This window comes from Carlito syrichta, unplaced genomic scaffold (assembly GCF_000164805.1).
Source record: "Carlito syrichta isolate Samal-C Ts95f unplaced genomic scaffold, Tarsius_syrichta-2.0.1 Scaffold303726, whole genome shotgun sequence".
Classification (NCBI taxonomy): Eukaryota; Metazoa; Chordata; class Mammalia; order Primates; family Tarsiidae; genus Carlito; species Carlito syrichta.
Genome location: NW_007247822.1, coordinates 590,018 through 612,686, shown reverse-complemented (window position 1 = coordinate 612,686; position 22,669 = coordinate 590,018). Strand labels below are relative to the sequence as shown.

At 36.3% G+C, this 22,669-nt stretch overlaps 1 protein-coding gene across 1 annotated transcript in view; it reads right to left on the bottom strand.

Moving 5' to 3' along the window:
• ANK3 (ankyrin 3) overlaps positions 1-22,669 on the bottom strand; it is a 354,985-nt gene that overhangs the window by 57,193 nt on the left and 275,123 nt on the right. Inside the window, exons 29-31 of the mRNA XM_021712923.1 lie at positions 17,743-17,967; positions 17,098-17,196; positions 14,796-14,950 (exon numbers count right to left, since the gene is read on the bottom strand). Coding sequence (XP_021568598.1) covers positions 14,796-14,950; positions 17,098-17,196; positions 17,743-17,967 — 479 coding nt within the window. The remainder of the gene's footprint in view (positions 1-14,795; positions 14,951-17,097; positions 17,197-17,742; positions 17,968-22,669) is intronic.

Here is a 22,669-nt window from a genome sequence, read left to right as displayed (position 1 = left end):
AAGTTTTCCATACAGAGCAAAGATATTTCCTTCCTCATGACTGGGCTTACTTAAGAGAGCAAATTTCCAGTGTTCATAGCTCCTGCTGCAATTGAGAAAATCCAGACTTAGGTTGCTGTACAACGCATCGTCATCATCAGTTAAGCAGATATTTTTTTCACTTTAGCCGCAAAGGTATCATTGTGTTCTCCTTCAAAATGGCTCAGGACTCCTTATAGCACTAGCAATTTAAGAAGACTTTGCCATGAAATTATATCCTTCAAACAGGACAGATTTCCTAACTCTGCATGTAACACGTTGTGTATCCTGTGAGCATGAAACTCACTCAAGATCAGTTTAGACCCATCAGAGGGAGTGAGGCATCTTTTGGGGAACTGGCATTATTGTCCACTTCTTAGCTATTTTTGTGTGTGCATTGTAGGTGTGTGTGAGTGTCATAGGTATGTGTGCATATATTTGTGGAAATGAAAGGTAGAAACAATTGTCACCCCTAGGATTTATAACAGAAATGAAATTGGGAAGAACTGCTACTTTGTGTATTGATGGCAGGCTGACCATACTTATATTTTACTGTATCACCTTTGATAAGGCATGAAAACCACGCCAAATATAAAGTGAACATGTACATTTCAGGTGCAGCGGATGAGTGGTAAATGAAAATGCTCAGCTCCCTAACCACATAAACAGAAGAGGTCTAAGGAGAAGTTGATCAATGCCCTCTGCACTCCACTTCTGCCATCTTTTAGGACTTGCCAGCAACTTACAGTTCCTCTGTGTTATGCCCACTCTATTTCAAACCCTTTTTTTTTTTTTTTTGAGTTGAGGTCTAACTTCCTCACCCAGGCAGTAACACAATCACGGCTTACTGCAGCCTTGACTCCTTGGGCTTAGATGATTCTTCTACCTTACCTTCTGAGTACCTGGGACTACAGGTGTGCATCATCATGCCCAGCTAATTTTTTGATTTTTTTTTTTTTTCCTGTAGAGAGGAGGCCTCGCTCTGTTGCTTAGACAGGTCTGGAACTCCTAGGCTCAAGCAATCCTCTTGCCACAGCCTCCTACAGTGCTGGGATTACAGGCATAAACCATCAGCCTGGCCATATATCAAAGCTTTTAAAACCATTAAAATGTGCATGACTATTGATCTTTAATGTATATTTTAACATAGATTTGAAGATAAGCCTCAACTCAAAGGGACAATTAACATGAGAATCTGAGGCACTGCAGCAGACCATTGGGAACACTTAGGGTCCCTAAGCATCATTCTTTTAGTGGAACCACACACACTGCTTCCTTGAATACTCAGATTTCCAGGCTTTGGCATGATTAAATGGAGAAAATAAAATCCTTCCTGGTTCCTTAAAATGATGTGATATCCTGCTTATTTGTAGGTTTAAAATATTTGTAACTTTTGGTCTTAGAATTAAACTCAAAAAATTTTAAAATACAAAAAAAGTGTTACTTAAATGTTGCTTCGTAAAGAGAACCACAATCTCTTCAAAGATTGTAGTTGATAGCCAGGCCTAAAATTAGGAAACTTTAGGATATGCAGAAGAAGACAAATGATGTAGAAAGTAGATAAGTGTGAGAAGGAAACAGGAGGAGATGAAAAGAATTCTGTTAGTAAAGTTAGTAAAGAATTCTGCAGAATTCTTTTGACCTGAAAATCTATCATATGATCTCAGTGACCAACAATAGGACAGAGGTTAAGTAAGTTGTGATATATTCATATTATGGACTACTGAGCAGTATTAAAAAGAATGAAGCGAGAGCATATGTTCTAATATATACATCTCCAATACATATTAGATTTAAAAATCACTAAGAATATGATCTCATAACAATTGACTAATCCCATCTTTACATGTCTGTGTGTAAATTCATGTAACTTACATAAATATTGGGGGAAGGGGAAAAAGAAGAGGAAAATAATACGTATTATAACAAATGTAGACACATGAATTAATAGTTATTACATGCATATATTACTAACACTAGTATTAAATAATAAATATGACATTATATATAAACATAACAAAACACTAGATAATATTTTAATGTAGGTTCAACTCAAGCACATTTTTTCCTGTTTCTTGCTTTACAAAAAGGAAACTGAAATACAGTCATGAAAAGACCTGAGCCAAAAGTTTGAAAACAGGTAACTAAATACCCAGCTGGCTGGCGAGGGCTACTAGAAGGAATGAAGCAGGAGCCCTTGACACTCAGCTACTATGACACCCACCCCGACTTGTGGCCCTGTTACTTGGTATCATGGCGACTTTCCTCTAAGGCTCTTGATTCTAAGAAAATTATTAGTGTGTTTTAAAAATTAGGTTTTCTTCTCACAAGATGTGAAGTAACCACAGCTAAATTATATTAAGTTAAATGATGTTTGATATTGAGACCTGGCCTATAGTAGGAGCTCAAATAGATGCCATTGAAGAAATCAACTGGTAATTAATGAGACTCATATCAAACAACTGTATAATTTTTTAAATCTTGCTCTAAAATAGATGAAGTAGTAGAGACTGATTATTGTTTGTTTTTAATAAAAAATTACTTGTGAAAAAGTAGCTCTAATCTTTTTAATCCAGTGAAGTCTATTATATCCATATGCTTATAACTCAAATTACTGTTTACTTGATGAATGTTTACCCAAAATGAATTAAAAACTCATGAGAATACAAAATTCCTTTGAAAGTTTTGTGTTACAAGCTTCAAAAGTATATCAGAGAAGTCAGATTTCCAGACAAACAGCAATAAAACCTGATAATGTAAACATGAACAATGCCAATATTCTCTCTGGGATTGAATTTATATGCATTCAGATTTTATATGACCCATAATACTTAGGTCAGAGAAGCAGGAATATATTGCCAAGAATCTTTGTTTTGCTTTAATCCCTTACATATAGAGAAAAACCTAACAAAATAATCTGCAGTACAAATGCAATGCCTATATCACATGTACCCATGGAGTCCCCAGCTCCTAGTGGGATATGCCCCAACCTGGCCAGACTGCAAGACACACCACTATTCCATGTTAACAGCACAGATTCCTAGGCTTCTTCATTGGAAATTCTGACTCTGTAGCCCTTAGTTGGAATCTAAAAACTTGTCTTTCACACTCAATTCAGGTGACTTTATAACTTGGCACATTCGAGAAGCAATGTCTTAGTGGACTCCCAGTCTGTAAGTTGCCTTAAAAATTCAGAACCCAAATGATTAAAAACATGACAACAAGATTCTATGAAAAACAACTCAAGGCTGCTTTGATATGAGAGGAGAAGCTTATGGGGTAACAATAAATATCCATTAATTTTCTATGGTTTCATTGTTTAAAAGGACATAAAAATCCACCCCAGAACTACAGAATTAAAGGAGAAAATTGTGTAAATAGCTGTGAGGTAAACAGAAGATTAAATATAAGGGCTTCTTATTTTTAGGGGGGTGAGTCATAATGCCATAGACTATGAAAAGACCCTGAAATCTCGCTCTTAAAAACAAACAAGCAAACAAACAAACCAACTTCACTAATAAACCTTTTATTTATTTATTTATTTTGAAAGCAGGATTTATTGAGAGGACAGGAAAGCTCCCACCATGGGAGGGTACCCAAAGGGGTTCCCTGTAAACCTTTTTAATCAAAAGAAGAAGATTAAAGAGAAAAGAGGTGAGTTCTGAAATAGGTAGTTTTGGCCAGGAGGAAGGTTAAAATGTACACTTACTGAATGTCTACTTTGTGGCAGGCCAACTATTATTTGACCCAGATAGCATTTTGGTAAAATAGGTATCTTAAGTTCAGAGAGGTTATGTGACTTGCCCAAACTGATGTAACTCATCAGTTTTAGAGATTAAAACCTAGGTCTAGGAAGTGGATAGGGGGAAGAGATGACATCACCCAGACAAGGACTTCAATTACTCTTTAACATAGTGTCTTTGCAGTCATTTGAAAGTACATGGATGGCGGTTGACAACTGGATGAGTAATGAACAGACTTGCAAATACCTTGGTTGGAAAAGTGACATGACTTCTCATTGTCCCATCTATAAGCAGTAAGCCCTGAATACAGTGCCACTAATGTTTGATAGTCTTCTTGCCTCATTGATTAGGGATATATTTCTTAAATATCTTGTAACTTGTTTAGTTTTTTTATTTGTAAAAGGTGGGGTAGCATTCTCTGTGACTGAAGTTTTGCAACAGAGCAACAATTATAAAATGGTTTGCAAATAAAACTGATTATAAAGACTCTAATACAGTGAAGCATAAACAACAGAATTTAAATACATTCTAACTGAATGAGTTACTCTTAAAGCTTTCAAATGACTGTCCTGATTAATTTTGCCTGATTTTTACATGCACATACAATTAAATGTCTTGATAACTTGGTCAAACAGGGACAGGATTCTTTTCTCTGTAACAAATTAGGTTTCGAAAGCTCTTTGTGACCTGGTTGGGTTTGGGTGGGAATAGTCTACAGAAGAAATACAAATGGCCCCAAGTTTCACAAAGGATGATTTCTATAGCAGGGTCTAATTTCTATTCAGGTGAATGCTCTGTTCAGCTTGCTTCTCTAAGAATGGGAGTATTAAGTGAGACTCCAACTCAAAAAAAAAAAAGAATGGGAGTATTTGATATGGAGGGGTAGGGAAAAAAGGAGTCTTAAAGAGTGAGACTCCAACTCAAAAAAAAAAAAAAAAAGTTAGGATTAAAAAAAAAAAAAAAAAATGAGCCGGGCTCGGTGGCTCAGCCTGTAATCCCGTGCCTTTGGGAGGCTGAGGTGAGTGGATTGCCTGAGCCCGCGGGTTCGAGACCCGCCTGGGCAGCGAGACCTCATCTCTACAATAAATCAAAACGTCAGTTGGGTGTGGTAGCGCATGCCTGTAATTCCGGCTCCTCGGAAGGTTGAGGCGGAAGGATCGCCCAGCAGGTCGACGCTGCGGTGGCCGGGAGCGGCCACTGCACTCCAGTCTGGGCGACAGAGTGAGACTCTAACTCAAAAAAAACAAAAAAAACAAGCTAGTCAGTATGGATTTGAGGAAAGTTAATGTAGACAGGCACCCAGAGCTCAAATCTAGCTCTGCAACCAGTGCACTTGAACCTTGGGCAAGTTCCTGAACTTCTTTGAGCCCTATATCCCTCTTTTATAAGATCAGGACAAAGCTTCCTCTGGAGGTGGATATGATAAACAAATGACAGAAAATCAGAGAGCACAATTCTGTTCACATCATAACTTGGAAAGGTTATATATTCCCTTCAAGGTCACACAGCTTTGAAGGGGAGCTAGAGAGCCAGTCTGTAGCACATTTAAGGGAATACTCAAGTTGGATTAAAAAAATTTTTGTTTGAATTATTATCATTTTTATTTCATTTCATTTTTTAAACTCACCAATTACAGAAAATTAAAATTCAGATAAGTTCTGGGAGATGAAGTAAATAATAGATAAATCAGTAATATTCAACTCTAGCCATATAATATATAGAACAATATAACACTTGGAATACCTTCACTGAAATATTTTAGAAAATGATTGACATTCATTTCTTTGGAATTAAAGTTCAGTGCCCCCTGAATATGCAACTTTTGTAACAAGCCTACCCAAGATATTACAGGGAAAAAAACCTCAAATGATATAACTGTTCCCTCTTCTTTTACATAAACGTAACAGGTACCTTTTCAATTTCTTTTTTCTTTTTTCTTTTTGAGTTGGAGTCTCACTCTGTCGCCCAGACTGGAGCGCAGTGGCCGCTCCCGGCCACCACAGCCTCGACCTGCAGGGCTCCAGTGATCCTTCCGCCTCAGCCTTCCAAGTAGCTGGAATTACAGGCATGTGCTACCACGCCCGGCTGATTTTTTGATTTATTGTAGAGATGAGGTCTCGCTGCCCAGGGGGGTCTCAAACCCGCAGGCTCAGGCAATCCACTCACCTCAGCCTCCCAAAGGCGTGGGATTACAGGCTGAGCCACCAAGCCCGGCATCCTTTTCGATTTCTTAAAACTTTTATCGTAAAATAATTATAAATTCATGGTCATTTGCAAAGATAGTACAGAGAGGCACCAGAATCCTTTTATAATTTCAGTGTTAATTTATATTCTTATTACATTCCAGCATCTGCTTTATCTCTGTCTGGATCAGCATTATTTTATGTCTTTAACAGTTCAGAGTAGAGAGACTCTTTTTAATCAGAATTGCATGATGCAATATATGTTAATGATGCACAATGTCTGGAAATAATGATATATCTGCCTGGTTATCCCTCTAGTTATAGCAATCCATATAATTTATGACAATCATATATTTTAAAAGATTTAAAAAAAAAACAACAACTCCCAATCATTATGAGGGGGACCTGAAAAATGGAATTATCTTATGGAGGGCAAGCCCCTTGCGAGATAAGTGTTCTAGAAACCCATCAGCATCAGTGTACAAGATGTGTCATTGTGAGGGTGGCATTCAGTTTCAGTGATTTTTTTTTTTTTGAGATTCTTTCAACATGTTTGCCCATTTCATGATAGGTGATTTACAAGCGTACCTGCCCATACCCCATTGAATGTTCAGCAGTTTTTGATCAAAAATGGCGTGCCCCACTTTCCCTATTCACCCAGTCTCACCTCAAGCAACTTTGTGTTTCCCTGGATGAAGCACCCCTCAAAGGGAAATGTTTTGCCCATGTGGAAGAGGTGAAACTAAAAATGGCAGAAACACTGAAAGGCATCAAAATCGGCAAGTTTAAAAACTGTTTTGAGCAGTGGAAAAAACATCTCATAGCTGCATTGCATCAAACAGAAGTAAAGGTGACAAGTTTAAACATGTAAGACTAAATACACAATTTTTTAATAAATAAATTGTTTTTTGTGGCCCCCCCCTCGTATGTGCTTATGAACTTCTATCTTAAAAAATTAGCAAGATATATATGATTATTTTGTGAACTCTAATTTCAGTATTGCAGTGTAAGATGACTTTGTACTCTGTGTGCAGAATGACTATAACTTGTGCCAATGCTTTCTCCAGCCCTTCAGACCTCCTCTCCCCATTTGGTTGTAGCTTCACTTTTTTCAAAAAGTTGTTTTCTTTCTTGAGTATGGGTCACTGGATTATTGAGGAAAAGTATCACCAACAGTGAGGTATGTATCTGGATATAAGACATTCATTTCTCCATTTACTCAACAAATTATGATGCAGTGACAATTCTGTTTCATGAGCTAGCATATACACTGGACATAATGACTGGCAACATGTTAGAGTCAGTTCTTGTCCTCAAGGGCTCAGGCAAAATAACAAAGCTCAAAGTTGCCATTATGGAAAAAGACATGCCAGGTATTGTGTATGTATTTTCTAGGTGGATCTAACCATGTCTCAGGTCTAATCAGGGAAGGATTGCTGGAGGAAGAGAAGAGGGAGGAGGATGTCTGGCTACACTGGAATAATCATTCTAAGGTTTTCATCTATGACTGTAGATTGTGAGACTCATATTCTGTGTGTCTGTTTCTCCATGCTTTTCCACAGAAGTGTTCATCCGTATTTACTTACTTTTCCATTTGTGTAAATAAAAACACATTGCTTTTAGGCAACTAGCACGATAATGACACTTTCTTCAACCCTTTGTTTAAACCATTACTACTACATCCAGGAAGAAAAAAAATAATCCTATCTTCAAAATCCAGATTCATATGTAATGTCTTAAAGCTAAACACCACAAATCAGTAGCCTCGCATGTGTAGCACAGACAGTGTACACTGAACACCGAGAGCTTAGACCCACAGTAGCTGGCACTCTGGACACTCTCTTCACCTCTAAATGTGATGGAGACTGATGTACAATTTCTCAACTGTCCCCAGAGGGCAAAAAGTTCCCTGTGTCTGACATGTGGAGAAGGGTGTCTAACGTCATCATTTTAACTCGCTAATGTTTCATAAAGACACATCATTGCTGGCAAATTCATATATACAGACACACACAAAACTTCCTATTGTAATTAATGCCCATTTGCTTTGGTACAATTTTCATCTTACAACTAGTTGTTTTGGGCCAGGCTTGGTGGCTCAGCCTGTAATCCCGCGCCTTGGGAGGCCAAGGTGAGTGTTGCCTGAGCCCGCGGGTTCGAGACCCACCTGGGCAACTTGGCGAGACCTCATGTCTATAATAAATCAAAAATTAGCCGGGCATGGTAGTGTGCACCTGTAGTTCCAGCTACTTGGAAGGCTGAGGTGGAAGGATCGCCGGAACCCAGCAGGTCGAGGCTGCGGTGGCCGGGAGCGGCCACTGCACTCCAGTCTGGGTGACAGGGTGAGACTCCAACTCAAAAAACAAACAAACAAACAACAACAACAAAAAAACAAAAACAAAAAGCAACTAGTTGTTTTGGGGGGAATGTTCTGGAACAGTTTCCTTTTGCAGTATGATGGGGTGATCATTCAATTGATGTAAAAATGCCAGTTTTATGGTAATAGATTGAAAGTCAGTATTTTGTTATGATTCAATTCGTTGTTTTCATTAGCTTTTTTCTTTTCTTTTTCTTTTTTTTTTTTTGGCACTCCAACCACAATTTTGATTTAGTTAAGTTTAATTTTTACTTTTTCCTTTGGAATTTTTAAAAACTGTTACTAGATTTCTCCAACAGATGGTGCTGTGATCAACATAAAACTACACATTCACTTTTCAGTGCTTCGCAATGACTTGACACTTTAAGATGACTATTTGTCTTGTGGTTCATAGATTAAAAACAAACTACATGGAAATGGAACCAAAGTGACAATTTCCAACTGAGGAGTCTGTTTCTAAGATAGTGTGATATAGTCAGATAGTAAATTTAGAAAATTTATTTTTGTTATGTAACAAATATCAATTTCCCTTTCCCACTTCAGTTTATAATAAGTCAGCAGTATAAATATTCAATCTAAAATGTAGTATGTTAAAAACCTCATTTGCTCTCATCATCTGAAGGTTTAGTAATGACAAGTGAAAAAATATTTTCCTAGCATTATAAAATTGTTTGATGGCCTTCAGCAAGATTGTGTTCCAATACAGTGATAGGGCATTTAAAATAATAGGATACTTCACATATGCTCAAAGTCTTCTGTGTAAGACTTAGGTAGCAATAATTTTGATTTAAAAACCTAATAGAAATGTAAAACAAAGTCCATACATTCTGTAGAGCAGCACCCTCCAGAAGAAATATAATGTAAGGCAATTATGTACTTTTAAATTTTCTTATAGACACTAAAAAAACAAAAAAGAAACAGGTGAAATTAGGTTTTTCCTCCCCTTTTCTTTTTTAGACAAACGGTCTCCTTGTGTGTCTCTGTCATCAACCAAGACCAGGGCTTTTACTAGCCCATAAGGTGTCTTTGTATAATTTAGAAAAGGGTGCCCACTTGGGGTAGAAAGAACCCTACACGTGTGTGGCTTAGCAACAAGACAGGTGCTTTGAGCAAATTAGAAAAAAGTGTCTCTGGGCCATTGCTTTGCTAAGCCATCGTCTGACCATATGGCTCCTTGAGTCATGGTCACCATGTTTCCTAGCCTTGACTCCTCCCCTACCTTGGAGAGGTGAATCTCCTCTCTCTCTCTGTAATTTACTTTTTAAAATAAACAATATTTCCTAATCAAAAAAAAGAGAGAAAGAAAGAAAGAAAAAAAGAAAGAAAGAAAGAAAGAAAGAAAGAAAGAAAGAAAGAAAGAAAGAAAAAAGAAAGGAAAGAAAGAAAGAAATGTCTCTGTTTTCCAGCCTAATGTTTGGAGAGATTGACTGCTCAGTTAGGGTCCCACAGCTAGTAAGTGGTGGAACCAGGTTGGGAATTCTGGTCTACGTGACGTCCATAGATCATGATCCTGACACTTTATGCTAGGCAAATTGTCTTCCTCCTTCAATCTCTCCTTCCCTGGAGTGTTTTCTATTATTACATGTGATTGTGTACATGGAAAGGCTTTGCACATTTTAATACACCATAGAACCATAATCAGATCTTTCCAATTGTGTCATTTAACAAAAATCAGTGATCAAAATAGTTGCTAATATGATTTTTAAATACTGGAGTTTTAAGATTTTCAGAGAACAGTGTACAACAGGATTTATTATAAAGGAGCATATTGATAGGTTATAAAGTAGCACATGGAATTCATTTATGGAGGAGGTTTAAAAAGGAAACTTTTAATCAAAATCATGGACTTTGCAACAAAGTGGATGGAGTTGGAGCCCATTATACTAAGTGAATTATTACAGAAACAAAGAACTCAATACCACGTTCTTACTCATAAGTGGGACCTGAATGACAGTCACATTAGCACAAGGGAGGGGTTGGCAGTCCCTGGATATTGCTAGGGAGGGGAGGGAAGGGGGAGGAAGAGGGCATGTGACAACACAGAGGGTACCTGGTCCACTACCAGGGGGAGTGAGGGCCAGGTGGAAGCCCAAACTTCACCTGCATGCAGCCTACTTATGCAGTTAATCCTCACTTGTGCCCCACATCTCTATAACAAAATAAAATTTGAAAGTGAAAAATAAATAAATTAATTAAAAAGGAGACACTTATAATAAGACAGGCATTATCAAGGCTAACTCTCCATAGATAACACATAAAGCTTGTTATGAAATGAACAGGTTAAATAAAATAATAGTGGAATGATTTATTTCACTCTCTCCTTTTTTTTAAAGGAAATCTTGAGTGATCTAGTCACTGGTTTATTTCAGGAACTATTTTTATCTTGTTAATTGAGTTATCCAGGAGCAAAGAAAGGGAAGGGAAAGAGTGGAAAGGATAAAAGAACATGAAAAACATGAAACCTCTTAAGCTGCTCTTACACTTCTCTCTTCACTAGAACTTCGATGAGTTGGACCTCCAAGGAAAAAAGCTAGGTTGTTATTTCAAAGAGACAGATAACTGATTTGGATCTCTGCCTGTTTGTCTTTGGTGTGGGAAATGTTCTGATAAGAATGAAGTGTCTTTGGGGATATGAAAAGACTGGTGGGAATTAAGGCTTAAGCTGGTATGAAATTTGATTGAGTTTCAGGTATAGAAGGTATATCGTGGTTCCTTCATCATTATTATTTTTAAAAGTAATAAATGAAGAAAACCTGTGTTTTAAACATTTAAGTCCTCATTTTTTTCTCTAGTGGCCTCTAGTGCTCAATTATTTAAAAAAATATTTATGTTTCCTTATAATTGTCTAAAATGGAACCAAAGTTTATATGGTCTTTAAAATATCACAAAGAAACTCTATTATTTCTAAGATAACACATAGAATCCAAGACAGAAGATTATATCATTGTTTCTTTAAAATGTCTGACAGATGCCCTCAGTGTGGCAGTGTCTAGGGCGTCATTTGTCTAAGCAAAGACATAACTAACCCCTATTTGAGAGTTGGTTTGGTTTACTAAAGACAAAATGCAGACATGTCAGCCTAAGATCAAAGAAGTGTATTCAGTAAAGAAGTCTTATATAAGCCGGGCTCAGTGGCTCAGCCTCTAATCCAGCACCTTTGGGAGGCTGAGGTGAATGGATTGCCTGAGCCTGCGGGTTCGAGACCAGGCTAGGCAACTTGGCGAGACCACATCTCTACAATAAATCAAAAATTAGCCAGGCGTGGTAGCGCACGTCTGTAATTCCAGCTACTTGGAAGGCTGAGGTGGAAGGATCACCAGAGCTGAGGCTGCGGTGGCCGGGAGCAGCCACTGCACTGCAGTCTGGGCGACAGAGTGAGACTCCAACTCAAAAAAAAAAGAAGGCTTATATATATTTTTAATTCTACTTCTGCCTGATAGGACATACTATAATGTACACTCAAAAATGAAGGAGACTATATTATCAGGAAAGTCTGCATTCTTGCTAGAACAGTACTATCTAATGAAGTAGCTGCTGACCACGTGTGGCTATTAGAAATTAATTGAAATTACATAAAATTAAAAATTCCCTTCCTCAGTCGCACTAGTCACATTTCAAGTGCTCAAGAGCCACATGTGACTAGCAATTACTGTATTGGACAACTTGGATAGAGAACATTTCTATCATTGTAAAGTTCTGTTATACAGAATTGTCTTAGAATATTCAGTATTTTCTCAGAATATTGTTACTTTCTCAGAACTGTTCCCAAAGTAAATGCTCATCTTTCATTTCTTTCTCCTGGATATTAACATCAATGAAAGTTAGGGTAGAGGAAATAGACTAAGACCTTTGCTCTCGACAGCTATTCATTATATGAGGTTCATTCAGTTAAAAAATCAGTAATCAGCTTTAGCATATAAGAAATACCAGATAAAGCCAGGCACGGGGGCTCACACCTATAATCCTAGCACTTTGGGAGGCCAAGGTGGGAGAATTGCTTGAACCTAGGAGTTCCAGACCAGCCTAGGTGACATGGCCAGACCTTATTTCTACAGAAGGCAGAAAACTAGCTGGGTATAATGGTGTGCACCTGTAGTCCCAGCCACTTGGGAGGCTGAGACAGAAGGATCACCTGAGCCCAGGAGGTAGAGACTGCAGTAAGCCGTGATCATGCAAAGGCTCCAGTCTGGGTGGCAGACTAAGATCCTGACTCAAAAAGAAAAAAAAGAAAAGAAAAATACTGGATACATGAAAATAAAACAAGTTTAATCTACCATCTAAGAAAAATCCATTTCTCTTACTCTCTTCTTTTTTTTATTGCAAATCATCCATATTATGTTAGCAATTTCACAAATGCTAATTCAATTTTTTCTCTTAGAATATATATATATGTTTTAACACTTTTAACTGTGCTTTTGGTAACTTTCCTTATAAGAGAATAACTATAATTTATGCCTTAAAGAAGATCATAAAAATTAGAAATGTTAATTACCATTGCGTATTCCTACCCATCAGAAATCATTTGCAGTTGTAGACAGGATGTAATGTAAGTATTAATATATGTATGCCCATTAAGTAATGTATACTCATTAAATAATGTGTACTCATTAAATGTGTAACTCATTTAAAATGACTATTCTCCTGGACCTAATCTGAAACAAATCTACAGGTATGTAGGACTTTTGCTCTATGAATTTATTTTCTACTCCACAGGACAAACATTTCTCAATAAATGAAATATAGTTAAAAGTCTTTGACAACAGGTAGAAATAGGTTTCAACCATGGCACTGTTACTCAGTGGGGCAACCTTAGATAAGTTACTTGACTTTGAACTTCAGTTTCCTTAACTGCAAAATGGGATTAAAACCAACCACTTTACAGCGCTATGCTTTCTTTTAAATTTTTCGTATATAAAGGCATTATCAGTGTCTCATGAATGCTAAACAATCAAAAATTATTAGTTTTCCTCTACAATGCTTAAGTTCATGGTTGGTGGCAATTTTGTCTTATACCAAATTTTTGGCATGATAATTTTTCTGTGTAATGAATATAACAGTGATAATAACTGATATTTATCAAGGGTTTACTATGTGACAAGAAATATATTTTATATATGTTTCATAAAATTATTTGATTTATTCTTAACAAAATAAGAAGTAAGGAAGGTAATCTTCATTTTACAGAAAAAACAGCAGTTCCCAGAGATCAAGAAGCTTGCTCGAGGTCATCTCAAATACCATTGAGTTTATCCGGCTTCTTTGTCCAGACTTTGAAACCATGAGAGACCATGCTGAATGCATTTCAAAAGTCCGTGAATTAACTGATAAAAGAGTGAATTGTATGGAATGGTGAATTATATTTCCAATAAAGCTGTTATTTGGGCCAGGCGTGGCGGCTCACGCCTGTGATCCCAGCACTTTCGGAGGAGGGTCCCAATCCTTTTAGAGGATTGCCTGAGCCCAGGGGTTTGAGACCAGCCTGGGAAACTTGGGGAGACCTCATCTCTACAATAAATAAAACAAAGTGGTGGCATGCACCTGTAGTTCCAGCTACTTGGAAGGCTAAAGCGGAAAGACTGCCTAAGCCCAGCAGGCTGAGGCTGTAATAACTGTGAGTGTGCTGCTGTACTCCACCTGGGCAACAAAGTGAGACTCTGATTCAAGAAGAAACAAAAACAACAACAAAAAAACTGTTATTTGAAACAACTGCTGATTAGGAAGTGAGCATAAAGGAAAGATTAGCTCCGATATTTTTCTTTCGGTATCATGATCTCTAATTTTTTTTTCTTTTTTGCATTTTTAAAGGAAAACTGCATCAAACACCTACTCTCAAAACCAGTCTATTCTCATGCTTACTAAGAAAAACTGCTTTGGTTCTAAGGGTCAGGCAGCCTGAAGAAGATGTATATGAGAAGGTGATATGCCCAGATACGTACCAGCCTTCCTAGGTCAAAGAATAAGACATTGAAACACCACAGGCTCCAATGGTTACCCTGAAACTTATTTTTCAAAACTAATATGGTCAAAGAGAAATAAAAAATTCATGAGGGACACTGAAATAATCTGGGAGAAAGCTGAATGAGCTGAAAGAGTTCAGAAAAATAATTCCAAAAATAAAATGTGCATGTATTTTCCTCAAAATGCTCTGTATGCTTGTATATCCTACCTTATTATTTCATCTTCTCCTTACCCATTTTTCACTTAGAAGACTTTCTTGGGTTTTGGAAAGATTGGTATATCTGATTACAGACTGAACGAATCACCAGACTATTTGTACATTTGTATTGTGGGGGAAATAAGTGTATTAGATTAAAGGAAACATCATGCCGTAGGATAAAGGAAAGAGCAATAAAAGCCAAAAAACCAGGTCTCAGCTGAAAACACAAATGTGAGAAATACTGTTTCACTCCATCTAGTCATTCTTTCAATTTCTGCCTGCAGACATTTACAGAATCAAGGGGCCTTCATCATTACCTTCATCCATGCCATTAAGTAATTCCGTTAAATCTTCATTTTTACTGTCAAATTGATGTTCCTTCCATGTTTCACCATTTTCACTTCGAAGAACAATGAGCTCTCTCTCTTTTCCTCTCATGGACCCAAAATGAGGAATTTCCACAATGACAGGGCTGGAAAAAAAATCCACATTATCTTGGTATCAAATTAAATTTATGTATAGTATCATACTTCAAAAAAATGTTTCATTAACAATATTTATTTGAAAATCAGAGGTGCCACTAAGGTTGGGGATGATTTCAAAGCTGCAGAATCATTTTCTAATTAAATAATAATATTTTAGAAGCCTGGTAACATGCCATCATTCATTCATTCACAAACAATTCTTAGAGGCCTACTATATGTTAGGCATTGGATTTAATGGGGGAAAATATTCAGCACATATAAATAGGAATTTTGAATCAAAGAATTGACAGTTATTAAAACAGACCATAAGAAATTGGTCCATTTTTTAAAGCACTATAGGTATATTATATTATACAAAATGCTAATGATTTAAAAGGACACAGTCATTTCTTTTTAAAAAATTCTGTAAATGTCTTAATTTGAAAGGTTATCACTCTATTTTTTTCCCCTTAGCAATCAATCAATCAAAATAACAATCACTGTCCCAATAAGCAGTTTCCATGACTTTCATGGCCTATACAGTTAAGAGAGTTACGAGTTGCTATGATTTTCGGTTTGTGAAATGGTAGTGGATAGCTTCATTATCTGGCTCTAATATAACCGGCCTAGGAATATGTAAGCTCTCTGAAAAAGCACTTGTTGGTTTAAAATTGGCATATAACGACAGTAAGTTTTGACAGTGTCCTTTTGCAAAGGGATGTAAAAGAATGGCTGCAAATATAACACAGCCAATCAAGCCACGGGAAATAATTTAGTTAAATTTTAAAATAGGATAAATACTAAAAAAGATGAATGGAAGTAAGCAGACCACAATCACACACAGTTTATGTTGTTGGATTGTGCAGCTTTATTTTATGACATTTAAGTAGACAGTATCATTATTCTCCTACAGAGGTTGTATGTAACCTCACCTCTTACCCTATGTGTTGATATGCACGTGCTAACAGAAGCTACAGGCTTAAGTAGGTAAGAGAATAAAACGAACAGTACTTGCAATGATCGAATAGCATAAATAAAAATATGAATATTTGATTCATTATAAAAGCATTCACTTAGTGGGGATGATAAATATAATCATTTTACTTTGGGCGAAATCATTATAATTCAAATTACTGATTTAAAAAAAATCACTTTCATATAATGCTTTTAGTCTTTAACAGGTAAAAACAAAATCAAGTAGTCCTAACAGTGTTAATCATCTCAAGAGTTATTAAGATATTTATCATAGTTTTTAACCACACTTTATAAAATTAGACATTAATTGTATTTATTTTTGAGAACAAAATACAATCTTTGCAGGTTAATGTGTCAGATACTGTCTCTGTAAATATTTGAGAAACATGGCTCTGTGTATGACATTCAATGATATTGGAAAGAAGGTATGAACAAGGGTCTTTGACCAAGGTGGAGCCAAGCAGAGCTTTCCATAGCAGGTTTCTCCATGCAGACTGCCAAGGCAAATACACCAATCAAACAGACAAGCGAACAAACAACAAATACCAGCGCATTTCAGCTTTAACGAAACAAAACAAAACAATTGAATAACTTTAATAGGATATTCTGTCTGCTGACTATTTAATTTGCTTTAAATATCATGTATTCCCAATTCATTTTACTTATCAATGACTTTTTCTTCTCAAAGCCCACAAAGATGACATAGTACTCATAAGTACTTTTTTAAAAGATCTAATGACATCCACACACACACACAGGCACACACACATATGTGTACATACATATAATTTACAGCAAATGTTGATTCAAAGCCTGAAAATAACTTCTCTTACACTGGGTTAAAATGAAAGACTGTCAGTCTGTCTTAAAAAGTATCATATTCAAAGGAAACATTTCAAATTAAAGAAAGGTTTACAAAAGCACAAAGTTATGAAAGCAGAATGCTTGCAGTGAATTCCACATGCTTGAAAGCACAAGATAGGTCGCGGTGCTACATTAAGTCAAGCCACTATGATTTTGTTTTTCTTTCAGTGACACACATCAACTGAAAGCATTAAAAAAAAATAAACTTAAAAAAAAATAAACTTAAGACAAGAATCAGACCATGGGGTGACAGAAAAAAATTGAAAATGGAAAAAAAAGTTGTAGACATTCTGTATCTTGTCTATAAAGGTCCTACCCAATAAATTTTGTTCCTTGAGGCCCAAGCTGCAGGATTCGGCTAACCAAGCTCTCACCCTCATTTACAGGGGGAGGATTGGTAGGAAGATGCAGTTTACTGAATAACATCCATGCAGCAGGAAGAGAAACGAGAAGGGGAAATTGTGAACAAACTGTCAGTCACGACAGAGCCTGCCTGATTTGTACCCAAGTGCCACCTCAGAAAAGGAATTTATTTTTCCTTTTTGTAAAATACTGTGCCACAGTGCATTATTTCCCTAAAAATTTTCTTTAAAAAGACACGAACCCAAAGTAGCCATTTATTCAATGTGGTGCTATAATTCCAGCATCTGTTTGTTTGTTTTTTTCCCATGAGAATGGTGCCTTGACTTTTCCCAGGACCACTGGGGTTCCGCACACTTGCTGAGCGAGAACATGCTTCTGGGTTAGTAAAAGCCTCAACCAGCAAACTGAGTTAAGAAATTATCAGCCTATTAGCCTTTCACAGAATCACACAGCCTTGTGACCTTTGACACTACACAAAAAGTATACTCAGTCAGGTTCAACTAAGCAGTTTTAAGAGTCATCTCCTTGAGTTCACAAGGTTAAAGAAAATCAAAGATATGGTAGGAGGGCCAAAGTTGAAATTGACAAAACAACTTACCCTAAAAATTGTGCCCCTGCAGGACCCATTTCTACCAGCCTACTGGCTAATCCCTCTCCTTCCACCATGGGGGGTGGGTTGGCCAGTTTATGTCTCTTTACCAAACGGCAGGTGATTCGGGTGGGGGCTGTACACTTGCGTGGAGGAATGATGATTCTCATCCCATGGTGACGGCTGCCTCTCATGGAGCCGCCTCTGGCGTCCACCATAAAGCTGACCAGAAACCTGCGGGAGAAGATCAGAGACCGGATCAAGGATGGAAATAAATCGTTTGCTCAGCAGGTTTTTTGAAACTAAACGTTAAAAAAAGTTTAAAGCGACAGACAACATAGCTATCATTTCTTCTCTTTAAAGATAAATTGGAAGTAAATACGGTGGAGTCACATCAAACATGCATTTCACTTGCTCAAATAGAAGGGACAGTGAATGTTTCAAAATTGGAACGAAAACCAGCTATTAAAAGGATTGTCATGCATTTAAAACAAAAAACTGTCTGTGGCCTTTGTGGGTGCTTTAAGGTATATTCAAGGGTCATTTCAACTATAAGTGATTTTTGCCATATGCTGCCCTTCAAGTAAGATGAAACTCCACAGTATGTCTTATATGTACAACTCAAAAAATTAATGTATATGTAATCATACCAACACTAATTTCTACTATGATGAAGCAGAATATAAGAATAAAAGCAGATGACTAGACTTGCCTAGGCAATTTTGATGGAAAGTGATTAAATCTTTTCAGTATAAATATGGGCTTAAAGCTATTTGAAATAATCTATATTTGAATATTTTATACAACAATTTAAAAAAGGGATCCTAGACTTTTAAGAAAATGTCTCAAAATTCTATAATTCTGTCATTGGCTTATATATGAAAGCCAAGAAGGGAAAAAATTATCTGCACATAGATATGGAAATGGAAAAAAATTAACTGTGTCATAAATATGGGCTTAAAGCTATCTGAAATAACCTATATTTGAATATTTTATACAACAACTTAAAAAAGGGATCTTAGACTTTTAAGAAAATGTCTCAAAATTCTATAATTCTGTCATTGGCCTTTATATGCAAGCCAAGAAGGGAAAAAATTATCTGCATATAGATATGGAAATGGAAAAAAATTAACTGTGTCATATCTGGGTAGCAGCACACTGGCATCCCTGTTTTCTACCATATATAAGCATGCCCACCATCACCACAGAGTTACAAGCACTCTGGTCAACATAAATCAATGGGCCCAGCATATGGAAGAGCTAAGGTGAGACACGAAACACAAACATATCTTTAATTCTAACTTCCATACTTGAAAATATACTTATTACAGAATAGCACCAAACACTGATAATCAGAAAATCGTTTAATTTCTAGAGTATCTTTGGAGAAAAAAATAATCCCATCCATCAAAATTATTTTCTATATATTCCTCTAAAAACAATGATGACATCCTGCTAATAGATTTTAAAACCTTGTATGGACTTCCTAGCTGGGGAACCTTTCCACTGAAGAGTGACACCTCTTGCCTTGAAAGAATGACTTTTTCAACAAAGTGAACTGGCCTGTGATTCCCACCAACAGAGGTGATAGAATGAGGTTCATTTTTCAACCAATCAGATTTCCGGAACCAACTCTGCTCATCGGTAGGGTGGACGCATCTTCACACCCTTTTGCTTGTTTTGGATTTATCCATTTTACTCTGGATTAATTCAGATCTTGATTATATTCTACCGATTTTGAGAGACTGGGACCACTAAGATATTCAAGGTAAGAGGGGGAAAGACAGACTCAAAAACAAAAAGACAACAAAAACGACTGTCTTTTAAAGGAGAAAGATACTTGTTAACTTGTACAAGTGTACACATGAATTGTTTCCAGTGCTAAATAATAGGAGGCTCACTTTAAATTGCTCTGGGCTACCTATATTTTCCTAAACATATATATATTTGATATCTACCTTTATTCAGTAATGAAGACTATATGGCAATACTTTAATACAAAATCTGACCCTTCCCTATACTTAATAGTTAAAATCAATTTTTCATTGGGGATAATAGTAACAGAATGGATTTTCAATGATTGAAGATACACTCTGGGTGTGGAGATTCAGTAGTATTAGTACAGAAACACACTGGAGTGGTTCCACAAGGGGAGATGTTTGCCCTGGCAGCTCAGTCTCCACAATATAGTCAGGAAATCTGATCAAGTCTGGCTCCTTCCCTGACCAGCATAGTTGAGCAAAGTTCCAACACAAAATAGGCACACCAGAAAAGCTAACTTAATAAATCAAAGAACAAAACTATTTTGCTATGTGTGCTTACAAATTGCGTGAGACTTGATCACTAATACTAAGAGACACATAGGTAGTTACATATATATTTGTTTGTAGCTGAGCAGTCTAAAGGTAGTGTAAGTTTTATCCGAATTAATAGAAAATATATCTCAGCTATAAAGACTATCGGAACCAAATGGAAAAAACATTGTGGCTAAGATTATTTTAATGGCAAACTGGAAGAATCTCTTTTTCTGTGTTCTGCATAACACACAGTGCATAATTGGACTCATTGTTCCAAGATTTTTCAATTTCACGAGGCCAACAGACTGAAGAAAGGCAGTACTCTATGTCCCAGGATATGGAGACTATTATTCAATAAAACGACAAAATACAGTGATTTGTTTTCTAAACTCATTTCTTACATGTTCTGTGCAAAAATTAAGATGTCATGCAACATAACTTATAGAAACAACTTAAAAGGTGATGTATAATATATATGTTTCTCGTTGATATTTACAATACAGCACGAATTCTACAAATGAACCTAAAACTAATACATGAACGTTTCTAGTTTGGGGAACAGCAGGAGGACAAATGCTGATACACTACAGACACTGACACACTCTAACTGTGGGAAAAATGCACATAAATTAAAAATACAAAAAGGTGGGTTCACATAAAGGACACAGTTATCACCTTGAATCATACTGAGGAAGTGGAGAAGAATAGCTGCAAAATAATTTAGAAAGCAAATGGGAAAAATTAATGCAAGATAATTAGAAGCAAGCAACAGAAAATGTCAATGACAAGCAAAGGAAAAATAAAAACCATCAGAAAATGAAACCAAGGCACTTGGCATTTATGAGACAAGCTGGAAAAATTATTGGCCTTAAATGGTTGCGTGAACTACTCCACTGACCTGGCATTAGTGAAATAATTCCAAGTGAACACCGGGTCTATATTTTCCTTTCAAGTAAGTCCACATGAGCTGCTGTTACATTTGTTTTCCTGCATGTCTCTATTGTTGTCAATAAAGTTCAAGGGAGAGGGAGATACTTGATATATTCCAATACCTCATTGTCTCCAATGTATGGGAAAGTTCATTTCTGATTTTATTATCTTATGTTTCCTTAACAACTCAGTTTACTAAATTAAACCCTAGTACTGGCCTTTCTTTTGTAAAGTGTACAAGGGATGGCTCTAGGACTTTGTAACACGGTGGCAATTCATCTAACCTGATTCAAAAAGCCCTTTTATATGTCTGTTTCTTGAATGCATTCTACCTGTTTTTCTTCTCAAATCTGATTTTTATTTTATTTGCAATTTTAGACCCACATTCATTGTATAAATATTTTAAGCAGCTTTAAAACTAACATTGCAATAATTCAAGGTTTTCCTAGTTGAGTTAAAGAAATGCGATGTTAATACCACAAAGACTACCATATAGTTTATAAAGCACTTTTGTGTAAATTATTCCCATAGGCATGACATTGCATTAATTTGTTTCTCAAAATCATGGTGTTAGAGGTCAAATTTTATAGTGATACTTTAAATAACCCAAACCACTCCTCTGAGTCTCAGATCTTTTGTCTGTAAAATGAGATAATAAGTAATACCTATCTCACAGCGTCATTTTATGGTTCAAATAAATATTAAATGAGACAACACATGTGAAAGATTTAACACAATGCCAGGTACATGACAAAAACTAGGTGCATGTTAGCTATTACAGTTTATTTTAATTAGAAGCAGCAGAAAATACTTCATATAATATGTATGACACTTCACAAATGTTAATTATTGCTAATTTATTTAATCCAAATTATTCTGCCCTTATCTTTGATCATAATTAGCTTATGGCCTAAATGCTAATTTCAAAGGCAAAAAAGTCTTGAGATATTCATCATTGTAATGAATTCTTTTACTTCATTTATAAGGATATCAATTATCCTGTTTGAATTACCTACAGCTGAAGAACCCAATATCTAAAAATACAATGACATATTAATTCAATAATTAAAGCAAGTGTCCTTTAAGCCTCCTGCCTCAAAATCCATTAACCAGTGAGGCAGCATAAGGGACCTGTTTGATGTGGTCTTTACCAAGGTATTTCTGGTATACAGACATTTTACTTTTTTCTTTTTAAAAATTTATTTCTTGTTTTCTAATTATGGTTGAATACAGCTTAATTGTAGTTTTATTTCAGTAATGCAGAAGATGCCAACTATTGATCAGAAGTTCAAGTTTATATTTTCTTTTAATTTTTGAGGTCGGTGTCTCACTGTAGCAAGGCTGGAGTGTACAATCATGGCTCACCGCAGCCTCAAACTCCTGAGATCAGGCCATCCTTCTACCTCATCCTCCCCAGTGCTAGGACTACAGGTGCACACTACCACACTCAGCTAATTTAAAAAAATTTTCTGTACAGATAAGGCCTCACTATGTTGCCTAGGCTGGTTTTGAACTCATGGTCTCAAGCAATCCTCCCACCTTATCTTCCCAAAGTGCTGGGATTACAGGTGTGAGCCACCACAGCTGGCCCTATATTTTCTTTTTAAAGGAAAAACCACTCACAAAAAAATCATTTGTCAAGTCAAAGGGCTAAAATATATGAGAAAAGAATGAAAACGCTAGAGTTTACCACTTATTTGAAAACAATA